Source organism: Channa argus, chromosome 6, assembly GCF_033026475.1.
Source record: "Channa argus isolate prfri chromosome 6, Channa argus male v1.0, whole genome shotgun sequence".
Lineage (NCBI taxonomy): Eukaryota > Metazoa > Chordata > Actinopteri > Anabantiformes > Channidae > Channa > Channa argus.
In genome coordinates, this window is record NC_090202.1 from 9,518,835 (window position 1) to 9,533,840 (window position 15,006).

The 15,006-nt window shown below is 39.4% G+C and overlaps 2 protein-coding genes across 3 annotated transcripts; one reads left to right on the top strand and one right to left on the bottom strand.

Moving 5' to 3' along the window:
• Window positions 1-246: 246 nt before the first annotated feature.
• six5 (SIX homeobox 5) lies at window positions 247-6,783 on the bottom strand. Its single transcript, XM_067508123.1, has 3 exons — window positions 6,025-6,783; window positions 3,664-5,174; window positions 247-3,075 (listed from the first exon to the last, which is right to left on the bottom strand). The coding sequence occupies exons 1-3, from the start codon at window positions 6,708-6,710 to the stop codon at window positions 2,420-2,422; spliced, it is 2,853 nt and encodes a 950-aa protein (XP_067364224.1). The 5' UTR covers window positions 6,711-6,783; the 3' UTR covers window positions 247-2,419.
• Window positions 6,784-10,666: 3,883 nt separating this feature from the next.
• Window positions 10,667-14,433, top strand: tbcb (tubulin folding cofactor B). Of its 2 annotated transcripts, none has more exons than XM_067508391.1 (7): window positions 10,667-10,756; window positions 11,296-11,449; window positions 11,636-11,779; window positions 12,205-12,301; window positions 12,494-12,685; window positions 13,161-13,233; window positions 13,344-14,433. In XM_067508391.1, exons 2-7 carry the CDS (start codon window positions 11,330-11,332, stop codon window positions 13,456-13,458), a joined length of 741 nt encoding a protein of 246 aa, XP_067364492.1. In that variant the 5' UTR covers window positions 10,667-10,756; window positions 11,296-11,329; the 3' UTR covers window positions 13,459-14,433. The 2 variants fall into 2 exon arrangements, with proteins under 2 accessions (XP_067364492.1, XP_067364490.1); XM_067508389.1 differs by having other exon boundaries at window positions 10,751-10,891.
• The last annotated feature ends 573 nt before the right edge of the window (window positions 14,434-15,006 follow it).

A 15,006-nucleotide genomic window follows, 5' to 3' on the forward strand; every position in this document is an offset into this window, starting at 1 on the left:
CAGGGTTATAACAACACACCATACATCCCTCCCCGTCCTGTACAAACACATGGATGCACACCCTCACGCACATTTTGAACTTTTAATATTGTACTGGCATTCACCCAGAAAGAGGGAGAACGAGAGCATGGTGGTTTGCCAGCACGGGAAGTAAATGCATTTGAATAATATTTTTTTGACAAATTAGAAACAAAAACCTCTGACAAAAACTTTAAGTACTGACAAATAATTCACAGTTTCAAAATGTGATGCTTGAGACACTCTTTGTAAATGTAGTTTATTAAAATATCATGTAATATAAAAAATAAAATGCATTTGAATACAAAAAAAAAGAGAGAAAACAGGAATCTTAAATGACAGACACAGATGATCCCTTTTAAAAACTATCATAAAAGTCAATCAAAATACATTATCTTTGGTTAAAAATGGAGTCGTGAGTCATGTGTCAGGAGGGATGAGCAAAAACAAATCCCAGGCTTCAAACACATGTAGGGGTACAGATGTGCATAGGCCCTCATAGGCTTCAATGTCAGCATTACACTTTGGTAAGAAATGGCTCATATAAACAAACATAAGATATCATATTTTACATTTCCCTTTACCCATAACTCATTTAAATGTTAAGGAGAATTCAGACTCAATTTAAAAATCATTTACAATTGTACCCTGGCCATTTTAAGGCCATTTGCTGAGACGAAATGGCCTTAAAATGTATTAACAGGGGTTAACCTGTCTACCATTAGAATTGATTTAATACCTGTAGTCTTAGATTGTAAAACCTCAGTGTGCACAACAATCTGACCTTCCAAGAAAAAAATGAATATCATTTCCTATCAGCAATTTCTTTTTCACAATAATTCATTTTCTTTCAGTTAAAACTAGGAACTGATTGATACATGCTTTAAATAGATTAAATGTACAAATGAGACAAACATAGTAATAAAAAAAACACACACAAAGGCCATTATTGTAAATATATGAGACGCTGAAGTGTGTTTTTATGTACCATAACTGGCTAAAGGTTTGACCGCTGCCCGTGTTATCATAATGGAAACCTCACAGGATGAGGAGTCTTTTTAGCCATTTCGTCAATTATTAAGGTCCAAATAAAACAGGATCAGACACTTCAGAACAGAATATGAGTTCAACCACTGTCATAGCACAGCAGCACAGCGTAAACATTTTGTGAATGAAATGTGCAAAATATACAAAAAGAGGACACAGAGCTATAACTATGCAGCCAAAATTGTTACAACATGTCCGACTAGAAATCAAACACAATGCAGAAAACTGAATCCATAAAATTGTCTGGTTATATAGCAACTGTAAAACTCAACATAAAGTCTAAACGTGTAACAGAAACATTAAAACCTGTCAGCTTTAATATAAGGCACTTATCAATATTACCAAACAGAGATTCTGGATGCATTTCACAACAAATATAATTTAGTGGGATCACAGCAAACGTTTTAGTGTGATGCACTGTTATGCTTCATTTAAAAGCTCAACATATCAAAGCTTGTTTTTGTCTCCCAGATGTACTGGCTTTCTGACTCGGCTACTGTGCCACATAGTGTCCTATAAAGTACTGGATATACATTGCATAGAGTACAAAGCCTTTTATTTCCTGTGTGTGGATGTGTGTGTGTTTATTGATTCATTCAACTGAAGATGGGCAGTCTTCTGACTTAAAAACTGTAGAAAATATAAAAAAAAACAGTACACTTGTAAGTACTAGGCTGCATGTTTAAATCCAGAATGCAGTTAGTTGTAGTAGTACAATGAAATACTGTTGTATACTTTTCTGCAAGAACAATCCTCAAGAAACAGAATTTCTTTAAATTATCTAAAAGATATATTTTATTTGTGGAGAATGTAAACTTTACTATATTACAGGAGTGTTGGTAGACTTGCCCCTTTGCCAAATGATCTGGTGTAGAACTGTATTGGATTATACTGCCAGCTGAGCTTCCTCTATAGTCCACAAAAATGCAAAGAAGAGCTGAGAGTGTAAGCACCTTGTAAATCATGTGTTTTGTTTTTAAACACCAGGACCTATAATTGGGCCAAGCACAAAAATCTGTTTTGGGTTGTATGCTGGAACTGATGATTTCGACACAAAAGTCTCTGGCAAAACCCTCAGGTTTATTCTGACGCTAGTGAATATCCCATGGAACCCTGCCCGTCCGTGGTCAATACAGCTTCAGTAAAGACCACAATGGTATCAGGCCTTAGTTAAAGAATATCAATGTTTAACATCAAAAAATCTGAAGAAAAGGTTTTAGACAAATGACAGTCTGGAATAAAACCTTTAGAATCGCACACACAAAAAAGAAACAGCACATTCCTTAACCTACTGTATGTTTTGCCATTTTCATTTTTAGAGACATAAGAGTTTCCAGCCAGTGAGGTAAACAGACTACAAGCCCAGCTCTTCATCTACAGGGACAGACTGGAGTTGAGCAAGAATCTTGGAGTCCCCATCTATCTCCTCTGGATTCTCCAGTGGTGAGCTGGCCTCCACATCATGCTCTGGAGAGGGGCTTCCCAGGAGCAGCGACACTCCTCCAGGTAGCCCTAACAAAGTCGGGTCAACAGGTAGATCGCCTTTGCCACGGGCATCAAAAAGAGTTAGACTTGCTGAAGAGGGGAGGGGTGCAGGGCTCCATGCAGGCTGGGACAACTGATTATTGGGCGTCACCCCACTGTACATGGGACTGAGGGTGAGCATGCTTTCTGGAGTGAGAGTGTTTGGAGTTGTAGGGGTGACTGATTGGTCCAGTGCTTGGGGGGAGGGAACAACAGGTACCTGGGAGTTCTCTGGAGCACAGTATGATGGAGAGGAATTGATGAAGTTCAGGGAAGATGATGTGAGGACAATGGGGGCTGACGGCTGGGAGGCTAGAGGAGGGGTTGAGGAGGTGAGAACAGGATTCACTCCATTAGCAGAGATGGGTGAAGCCTCTGGGACTGGTTTCAGGGGCAGACTGGTGAGCTGAATGCCTGCCGGGATGGTTAGAATCAGCTTGCCTTGCTGGACACTCAGGTAGGGGCTTCCACCAAGGAGAAGATTACCTGCAGTGGTAATAAATGATGAATGGACAACAATCAACCGTGAAACATCATTAAAACCAGAGATGTGGCATCAACAGCACCAATAGAGCTCTTTACCAATCATACTCAAAGACAGGAAATAAATTTGCAGAGGGACAAGTAAAACATCAACATCAAGACATCATCAAAACATCAAAAAAACATCAAGCACGTTTTACATTTTAGTCTGTCTTAGTATCTGTTTCAAAGATCAACAGCTTTCGGCTTGTTCCTTCAGGGGTCACCACAGCGGAACGTGTTCTGCACGTTGATTTGGCGCGAGTTGCATTACAATGATATGGACCCTTAGTATACACATAATATTGCATCAAACAATTACACAGTAAGATCCTTTCCTACTAAATTAACGTTAATGCATAAACTTGCTATTATGGCTCCAAGTAATTATTTTATTCATTCTGAGTTTGTCTTTTAGGTGGTGCAGTGTCAGAAATTTCTGGCCAGTCAAAATATTGAGTTATATCACATATAGCAAAGAAAAATGTCAAATCATCACATATGAAAAATTTCTGCTGTGTCTGCTTCACTTGCAAATATCTATTGACTTACCTGAAGGAGCAGAGGGCAGCTGAATGATTCCAGAGTTAAGGAGCTGCACACCAGGGGCCACACTGGTTGGGGAGCCCACACTCTGAATGGGCCTCAGCTGGTTTATCCGGAAAGGACTCTGTGTGACTGTTCCAGCTGCAGAAGCTGATGTCAGGATCTGTAAGGGAACCCCAGCGGAGGGTATGGAGAGAGAAGGACTCGCAGGTACAACTTGAGGAAAGGAGATGGTGGAGGAAGTTTGAATGGAGGAGACTGGGACCAGCTGGGGCATGGAGAGGGAGACTAGCTGTGTTGGTGTTGTGCCTTTGCCCTGGGGGAATGGAACTACTTGTGTTGGGGAAGATATGGAAATGACATGTGGGGCTTGGATTTTGCTGGGTGTGGAGTTTGTGATTTGTTCCCCTTGCTGGTTTGCCATTCGCTGTGGCAGTTGATTGTTGTTAAGCTGTGAAATGGAGACTATAGTTGCTGCACCTTCGGGCAAAGCTGTCGAAGCCTCCTGCTGCTGTTGCACTAGTCGGGTGTCTGTATTCATTGTCTGGTGGCTTTGGAGCTGGGGAGCTGGTGAGGAGAGGGGTGATACTGGTACCAGCTGAGGGCACTGGGACACCTGAGCTCCTGAAGAGTGCTGGACCAGTTGGGATACTGGTATACCCTGGATGGAAGGCACAACCTGGGGAAGAGTGAAGACCTGAGGGGTGGTGCTGCTGGAGGAAACCATGGTACTAGAAGGGTTTAACTGGGAGCTGGCAGTGGCAAAGACGACATACTCCCCATGCTGACTGGATAGAGGCAGAGCAGAACTGGATAGGACCATGCCTGGTGAGGACATAGAGCCTGGGAGGGCCAGGGACTCATGAGTGTTTGGTGTTATTGCTAGTGACGAGAGACTGGTTGGGGAGGACAGAGTTGGTGAAGAGGGTGATAAAGACGAAGAAGATGAGGATATTTTCATGCTGCTGCCTTCTGATACAGGCACACTGATGTAATCCATTTCATTGCCACTGTCTGTCTTGGCTTGCAGAGAAACAGAGATGACGGACGAAGGATTTGAGACTGGCGTGGTGTTAGCATTAAGAACAACAGCTGGGAGACTGCTTGGTTTGGCCTCCATGGATGAACCCTCCTGCTCTGCCACGGAAACCGCTTGCTGTTGCGGCTGCTGCAGACTGATACCAGGTTTGGTTATTACCTGAGTGCCGTTCAGTATCAAAGGAGAGCTAGCAGCAACAGGACTCAGTGTGACTGCTTGGCAATCACTCAAGCTCAGCCCGTTAATTATGACCCCAGTACCAGCACCAGAAATCAGAGAACTTCCATTGAGCAACAGTGGCTGAGAGGCTGTGAGGAAGCCACTGGACCCATTGAGGATGAGCTGGCCTCCTGTGCTACAGGGGACTGCAGAGAGAGAGATGATGGAAGCTGTGGAGCTGGCAGAATCCTCAGGTTTGTCAGGAGTGTCATCCATGGTGCTTGCCTCATCCTCAGTGCTGTGGTTTCCGTCAGACTCACTGAAATGGAGGAAAGTTTAATGGTTTAAATACAAAGGGACAGGAGTTTGGTGCTGTGCACAAAATGCTTTCATCGGTGCTCATCTGGAATACATCTAATGATTTAAATACATTAGCTCATGACATTAGGAGATGATGCTGTTTAATTGTAATGTTTTGAGGTCAACCTTGCACAAAGACGTATAGTTAATGTGTGGTTAATGTGTGTTAGTAAGTAGCACATCCTAACCATTCACATTCACACTCACTTTCTGCCAGACCACCAGAAACCCTTCGGCCTGATAAGATAAGTCTGCTGTATTTTCTCTTATCTCCTCACAGTTTGCCTCCCACCCCCCACTGCTTGATGAAATTCTTGGTACCAAAACTGTGATTTCAACTGTGTCTGTGTCAAGACTTTTCTTGCCATGCCCACCTTAGTGTAAGCTCTGCAGGCCCTGCAGCATGGTGCAGGATTTCAGGAAACTGGAGCCGATGGTGGGTGCCTGGATCTCACATTTCATAACAAAGCAACATGCTCTTGGTCTCAGATGTGTGAAAAGTCAGCGCCTTTGTCCAAAGTCTCAATGACTGAAGTTTTTTTGGTCATTTTGGTCACTTTGACACTTTAATGTGTATCCTCTCTTACTGGGCAACCCAATGCAGGCCTGCAGGCTTTGTTTAATATTAGGGTTCGGTCAGTCAGCTTCTGTAACCTCATTGGCTGTTGCTATTTAACACAACAAACTCTTACATAAACAGAAAAGACCATAGCCCAGGTTGATGGCTTTTGAAATGCATTAAATCTAATAAGAAAAAAAGACTATTAATGCGCAGTAACTGGATGTTTTCCAAGCATTGCTGGATTTACCTTTTGCTGTGGGTCCCGGACGGAGTCCTGTCCCTCTGCCTGCGGTTCTTGAACCAGTTGCTGACCTGTGTGAGGGACAGTCCGGTGACTTTGGCCAAGTTTTTCTTCTCGTCCGGAGTGGGGTACCTGTTGCTCTTGTAGCACTCTTTCAGCGCATTTCGTGACTTCTCTTTGAAGCAGTACACGGTCTCCTCTCCGTCCCAGATTGTTTTGGGCAGGGGGAACTTCTTCCTGAGCCGGTACTTGTCCACTGCGCCCAGGCTGCGGCCCCGGGACCTCTCCGCCTCCTTGTAGCGGGCTTTCAAGTACAGGTCCTGCAGGAACCCATGGTTAGACGGGTGGAAGTCGTGGCTCTCCAGGATGGCGTACAGCTCTTTGAATTCGTCCCTGTGGAAAGCCACCAGTGCCTGGGCCTTCAGCAGGGTCTCGTTGCCACGTAGCAAGTCGGACGAAGGAGGTATGGTGGATAGAAATCTCCACAGGCGATCCACATTGCCCGCCTGCAGAAGGGCCTCGCAGAGACATGATACTTGGTCAGTGGAAAAACTCAGAGCCGACTTTTGGAAACTCTGCAGTAATTGTTCCGAAATTTGGACCGGATCTCTCTCTTCTTTGGACTCCGTTTTAGTTGGCTCCTCTGGGCTGTTCTCAGATTGTTCTGTAGACTCTAAAGACAAGGAAGCCATTTTTACTTTAACTTTTTTCCACCCGTAGTTCCTCCTCCTCTCTCCCTCCCTCCCTCCGCAGCGCTGCGCTCTCTCCCATTCTCCACCAGTCGAACAACCCGTGAATGCGCCTGCAAAAAGCGGCCACGCCCCTTTTCTAACACACTACTACTACTAGTGTTTTTGTCAAATGTTACTTGATACCCCTAATTCTGTGATCCTAGAACATAATCGAGACATGTACATGTATCAGTGCAAATGTATTCTGTACTGTTCCGCAACAGTGTTCTTCTCTGTGGAGGTTTTTCACTTTCTTGTCGTATAAACGTTTTTTAATGACAGTGCTGGGAAATTGCACGCATTTTCCCATTTGACTCATAACTCGGCTTTTACTTGACTAAACGTCTTAGTTTAGTCTTCTTTTATGTGTTAAGTACTTAGATTTTGTCATTAAAGACGCTGTAACGTGTAGCAGATTAAGTTTTTTGTCCACTGACATAAGTGGCAGTTTCAGACTTTTTGCACTATAATGGCGACTGTTTTTATGATTTGTTTTAATGTCTAATGTTAAATGTAAATGTCATGTCAAAAGTGGGATCTCATAAGTTTGTTATGTAGTAATAGTATTGTTATCTATGTAACGTTAGTTACTACACACGTTGCTTTTTTGAATATTTAACTTTATTCTACTGATATTTAATTCCACCCTTGTGTCTTTGCTGGACACAGCTAATCTATATATTTTATAAATATATGTTTCTGATATAATGTTGAACAGATGGATTCATTTTATTTTGTATTTACAGTGATTACTTCATCACAGTGCTTTAATATTTTATTTAAACAATGGAATGTGTACATTTTAAAAGCTCAATGTGTCAGCTTTGTTAAGAGTAACTCTAGTTCATACCTTCCCCAGGTTACAGAGAGACGGTTGTATGTGTGACATTGGAGGAGAGTGAACCCAGAGAGCAGTGAAAGTTGGTTCTGCACTCTGGTGCCCTGCTGGTGTTAATTAAAAAAAGACTGCAGCCAAAAACTGTTACACAAAGCCCAGAGACATTGGAGAATCCTACACAATCCAGAAAAGTAGGGTTACATATCTTTAAAATGAAGGTTTCCTAAAATGCCAGTTCTGAGTGAACATCACTGAAATGATTTACATTTTTTATAGAAAAAGCAGGACATTTTAAAATGGCTAGACCATAAATTATCATATAAAACATTGATACATAATATAAACACCTTGAGGGAATTTTATTACATCTTGCAAAAATGTCCACTTGGGTTCTTGAATTAACTGCTCTGGGCATTAGGGCCCTGAAGGTGCAAAACACAACATGTAAATATACGTAAAATACAGTAACAAAAGCAAAAAGGCAAACACCATTTTCTGAAAAGACAAAAACATTTTAAAATGACAACAACATTCCAGTTTAGAGAACAGGTAGAATTAATACTAATGGGTCCTGACTGCACAGACAGGTGTTAGTTGACTTTTTGTGCGTCTCTATCTTTTCTGGAATGATTTGTAAAATGTTGTGTTTTGCTATTATTATTGTTCTTTATGAAACACCGTGTTTTTCGTGAAATGTCATTGTATTTCCCAAAAGGTCGTATTATGGTAAATGTCATGTGCAGCTGTAGTAGTTCACGTCTCAGCTCCTCCTGTCCATATGTTAAAGTGTCTTTGGGCAAGACATCGAACTCCAAATTGCTTCTTGCCAGTTGCCACCATCAGTGTGTATGTGTGGGCTATGTAAAAACTGTTTACACCATTTACGATGATCTTTTTTGTTTTGTTTCGTGAAATATCTTTTGTGAATTAGTGTTTTTCGAAATAATGTGTTCTGCCCTTCTGGGGCATTGTGAGCCATATATATCTATGTAAACTTTAACTTAACTGGTTGGGGGAGGCATACAGACCTGTCTTTGTGTTATCTTAAGGCTGCTCATGATATTCCTAAAAAGAATAACATTTGTTTTGTGTGGTGAATAACACCTTTGCAAGGCAGTTCCCTGTGTTTGTTCAGGTAAGACTTGTCATTGCAATTCTCCAACAGGATCTCATGGTTTGATAAGTCTGATGTGGTTTCTCAGTGCAAATACTGTCAGTACAAACACACACAACTGAGTACACTAATACAGCAGGTCTAATTTGCATTTTGTATTTTCATAACAGGTGTGCATTACACTCATTAAAAGTAGGGAATATCCTTGGTTACCTGTTTAGTACCACTTGGGACAAGTGCAACGACACTGACTTTGCATTGAATACATAGTATGAAATCTATACTGTGATAGAGTATATATATATATATGTGTGTGCTGTTAGTGCAGGTCGATATATCATGTATGGGGCGTTAAGGAAAACTGTTAATCATGATAAAAACTAAAAGTGTGAGCTGAACTTTAGAGATATGTGACTGTTTTAGACACCAGCATTTTAGTGTGTTGTCTTGTAATAAGGTACATGACGTGCAGGAGACTTTGAATGAGGTCAAGCAGGTTTACAGATCTGCATCTCTTTCAGCAGGAATGTGAATCTTCACTATGGGGCTGTGGGCCTTTTTTTTTGCCCATACATGCTCTCCTCTTTTTTTTTTCTTTGACTTGGGGAAATAGTCCACTGCATGTTCATATTTAATAACTAATAGGATCACATTTTAATAAGGAGGTTTTCAATTCAAGTATTAAAAATAGTGAAAGTATCCTACTTTCACTATTTTTAATACTTGATACATTATCAAGAAAGAGATAAGTCACACACGATATCTCATTCTGGGCATATGAACACTAATGTTAATGTGGGAATATTCCCTTCTCTGCTGATGTTGTGTTCTTTAGTTAGGACAATTCTCATTATAAAAAGGCCTTTACCATTGAAAAATCACTTGTATTTAAAGACATAGACGATTAGAATGATATGAATAATATCATATTTCACTCTCTTACTTATTTTTTTTTTATTTTTATTTTTTCCTTTCGGCTTATCCCGTGAGTTCAGGGTCGCCACAGTGGATCATTTGGCACAGTTTTTACACCGGATGCCCTTCCTGACGCAACCCTCCCCAATTTCTACGGATCTTGGACCCGCACTCTCTTACACTATAGCTGATAAACTTGATATGGCATTGGAAGAAATATCGTATTGACCAACTATTGGTTGGAGATCAATGCATTTATAAAGCACAGATATATATTGTTTTGCTTTTATGGCGCTATTAAAGTTAAAACCATACTGTAGAGGCGATCTTACTCGTATCTCCAGAGATCGTTGTATGACGAACATTGAACATTTCTCAACTTGGCCGATAATGGACTAATTCTACAATCCAAGTTTACAAACAATAATTTCACAAACCCGTTTCTCAAAGTATGGCTAAACCCAAAGAACTCGGTAAGAAACCGTGTTCCTCACAGCTACACACTAACCCTTTCACTTCTACCTTTTTGCGGTCCCCACGACCCTGAAATCAGTTTCTCTGCTGCAGTTACCGTCTCTTGTAGTCCACGTCTTTTCCTTTCAATAGCCGAGGTGAACTGAACTCCCTTATTTCCAAACCATTGCTGTACATTGTTTCCTTGACAACTGGACAACAAACTTAAAAGATAAACTACAAAGGGAAACTATCAAAGCCATATGATGTCATCAGTACGTATACGTACACTTCTTAATCTAATTCTCACAATCTCACAATACACAATATCAACAAAAAAAAACAGAGGAAACCCTGGTTGGCTCATACACATACAATAAATGGCTGATGACATATGTCCTGCCTAACAAATCCCCGAAAAAAGTTGTGCAGGCTTCATGATTTAGACTGGAAGATAGCGCCGCCGTGTGGACATTTAACATCGGATTTACTCCCGTCTGATGATTGGTTATTGATCACACCAATCTTCTTTCAAGTAGGCGGTTCTTTTTTTACGTATGGTAACACTGTTGGTTGAACGCAATTATACACCGAAGCGATTGGTGTTTTCCGGGCTGGAGGCGGGCAGAACGTTCTAGAACTGGGCGTAGCAGGAATTGAGGGACTAATTTTCTGGCAGAGCAAAGAGTAAGACTAGATGTTCCGTTTCTACTCTCATTATATCACAGTAGTCATTGATGTATCTCGTTAAATTGTGGTACAGATACCAGTTGTTTGTTGTTGAAAGGTTTTTGAAATAGCATCGCAGAGAAATACATAGTTGTAAGTAATTGTGGCAACCATGCTGTTACGCCGAGCATCCTCAGTGAATCGAACGTGACTGTTGTGCTAGCCAAACAGCTAACCCAGTGCTAGCCAGATCCAAATCATAAAATATATAATGGTAGTTAAAATAGCTCAGTTAATAAATTGTCTAAAAACTGGAAAGAATGTGTAAAATGTGAAAGATTGTTGTTTCAATGCGAGAACATTTAAGTAAGTTACGTTAACGTTACTGTCGTAGGTTAAACAGCAGTGCGTAAAGGCTACAGCTGTCTGCAATTACATATAACGTTAGTCTATCATCGGAACTCTTATATTTTAATGAGATACTGGATCTGTTAAGAGCTGTAAGCTAATTGATCAGTTTCACCGACAATGTCAATAAATGTGTCTGATTCTTTCAGAATTTGTTAAATAGTTGGGTGTAAACTGTGAAAAATGGACAGCGGAGTGACAATAGTTACCAGCCCCATCGTGAATGTGCGCCTAACAAGCACCATCTCCTCATTTGAAGTGCAGCGGAGGTTCAATAAAGGGATAAGCATAGGAGAACTGAAGGTAAGCTTAATCCTACTATATATTCCCTCATACAGACCTTATATATATTACACACCGCTACTGCTTGGTTTTGCTATATCTAAATTCTTATAACATGTTGAAATAATGTTTTAGTTCCTTGCTTCTTTTTGTTATATATCCTAAAGTTTATATTACAATAAATTGATTTTTTTGTTTTGCATTTAGGGAAAGTTGGAGATGGTTGTAGGTACACCTGCCTCCTTCATGGATCTGGAGATATTTAATGTCTCTAACGAGTTTTTGCAGAAAATGGATGATAATGAAGCCTTGCTGGGCTCTTATCCTGTGGATGATGACTGCAGAATACATGTATGTAGTATAATGATCTTCTTCAAATTCTTTGTACTAATGAGGACTTACGTTCACATAAAAGCAGAGTATTTAAAAAGCAATTGCTGTTAACACTTAAATTACCATACTGGGATTATGCAGTAAGGATAAACGCTTACAATTGCCTTTCTTGTTTCTCTTTACTCATGTTTGGCTAGTTGTCAGCGTGCTGCCTGGATGACTAATAAGGTTTTAAGATTGTTTTTGGCAATAACAGAGGTCTATGGCATTAACAAATGAGTGAGTTCAGGCTGCAGACTGTCAACTAACCAATTTTGAGTAGAGACAATCAGTGTTGGCGTAAGAATCTGTATGGTTATTGTGAACAAATGGATTTAAAAAATTAAAGAAATTATTATTTAGGTGTTGTCTTTTTCTCATCTTGAAATTGGTTTCTACAACAGGTTGTTGACAGAAGTGGAGGTCGGGTGGATGAGTTCGCTGATGTTTCCAAAGTAGAGAAGTTTGAAATCTCAGATGAGAGTTATAGTAAGAGAACAGGTACAGTCTGCCCTACTTAAACTTCCTTTTAAATTATATTCTCACAGTACACACACAATGTTTGAATTGTTATTATTCAGAACAAATGTTCTGAAGTTGGTTAACCCCATTCAATAGCACAGCATATGCATCATCCTCAATTTGCTTTTAAAGTGTCTTTTGTTTAATACTGTCTAACTTTATATCGCTTAGACACAGCAAGGTCATTTATGAAGAAACATCGCATTGGTCACTTTAATGAGGAGGAAATGGCCAAGAAGAAAGCGGAGAATGATGCTCGGGAGGAAGAACAGAAAGCAGCTGCTGATTCCATTTCTGTTGGCAGCCGATGCAAAGTGCAGGTCCCTGGGCAGCCCACAAAGCTTGGCACAGTCATGTATGTTGGTAAGTGTACATAATGCTTAGCTTGCTTACTTTTTAAGACATTGGTGTAAGTCCTGTGCTACTGAAGATTTTATCTCCAGCAGAGTAGTCTTTGTTGTAATTTATGGTGAATAATGCTCATTTACACAAGCTATGTAAGCAGAAGGAAGATTTTTAGTATTAGTTTAGCGTTTTTGCTGTTTAGCTGTTAAAGACTTTATTTTGCTAGTTTAAACTCCAGATTAATTATTAAACATTTACAACAGTACAACAGTTTTTTTTTTCTTTTTACTTTCTTCTGAGGTGAGTAATTGCCCACATTTATCAATCTCTGATCTTGCAATCAACACACAAGACAGAGGTGAAAAATACAACATCTGACCAAGATTAATAAAATAAAAGAACTGTGTGTGTGCATTTTTTTCTCTAACTGGTTTTCAACAGATTGTAAAGACTAACAAATTAAGATTGTGACTAACCAACAGTGTTGTTGCAGGTACGACAGATTTTAAGCCAGGATATTGGGTGGGTGTGAAGTACGATGAGCCCCATGGAAAACATAATGGAACGTAAGAGCACTATCATTTATTTTTTATTAATGCATTCTGTTGAATGTTGGTCTTTTGGTTGTCTTTAACCTTGTCCATATTTTTTTTTTTTTTAAATTATGTCTCTGCAGCGTTGAAGGGAAGCAGTACTTTGAATGTGAGAACAAATATGGTGCATTTGTGAAGCCTCTGACTGTGACTGTGGGAGACTTCCCTGAGGAAGATTACGGTTTAGATGAGATGTAGGACTGTAAGTTTTATGACCCTGAAATTTGAACCTCAAGCTGTTCATCTGTCAACTGAGATGATGGAGAAGCATTTTTATTGTGTCTAATTTTTTTGTTTTTTGCTTCTCTAAAAGGCATGATTCACATGTGTTTACCCTCAAGGTCCTTCAATGCAACATGACAGAGGTGACTTTTAGTGACCTGTAGCAGTGTTTTAGTTACTGGTTATAATAATCATAAGCTCACACTAACATGATTTGATAAAGGCAAGGGATTAGTTGCATGTAAGGCAGTGTAATATGGTATGGTTGTGGTCTTTCACTTCACACACTTTTGATAGATTTTCTTGTTTTAGTATGACTTGTTGCGTCAAAGCTTTCTCAAGATCAGGTTTTCAGTGTAATCTAATAGTTTGACATGATGCCAGTGACATTTCTCTTTATTTAGTTTCAGTTTGTACAATAATGATTGTATATAACTTTACAGTTAACTGTAGCTTTAGCATATTGTTATTAAAGACTGTACATTGCTGAGAGAGTGGTCCAATGTTTGGACAACTGTCTGTTGAAGGAGAAATATTCCTTAAATGCTTTGCCACTATGAATGAAGTTGTATGTTGTTTTTGATTGTCACATGTGTTCTGAAAATGATCCAATTGGGCCAAATCTAAGAAACAAACAAACAAACCACCAATTTTTGATAACTGACATACATGGAATTCACAGTTAAAGAAACAAGAACCACTTATAACACTTATGTACACTGACCTAAGAAATATTTCAATGTATATAAATGTAGCTATTTCCTTTCTAAACAGCTTTAATATTCATTTAGTGTATCTATGCTGTATGTAAAATGATTATGTGATCAAGCAGATGTTATTTCCCTTCATTTTTCTGTCCCTGAATTCCTCTTGTTAAAATTTCAATTGCCTGCACTTGAATATACATCTGCTTCTGTTGAACTACTAGAATAAAAAAAAGTTTCAGGTTTTTATCTGACTGATGGAATTTATGCACTTAGTATTTAATTTTGCAAAATAGCCTGCGACAATTTGTAAACTCAAACTCAAGCACAATCTGTTAGTCGTTTCAACATTTTAAATGTCCTTCAATCACACTATTACATAGTGGGGGTTTTTTTGTTTGTTTTTTTTGTTCAGATGGATAATTTAGTCGTTAAGTTATAAATGTTTGTTTTCAGTCTAGTGTAGTTATATAATGTGATTTACAATGTACAATTATATTTTGTGTTAGATAATACCAAAGCCAGGTTTGCCATTGAATTAATATTAAAAATATTAATAAAACAAAGAACAGTAACCATAGTATTTACATGTTTACACACAATTAGTGTAACAGTGAAAGGCTACATAAGACACTCTCCATAACTATGTCAAAAATCTGCATTCGTTTCTAAACCTGGAGACGAAATGTAAATCAATCATTCCTAAGGTTTCATTTTAATGGAATATTGCTACCACACATGCAGCTCTCTTAATCTTTGTGGTGCTGGTCTAATGATGTGCCAAAGAGTAATGCATAATAAAAAACATTTGTCAGAACAC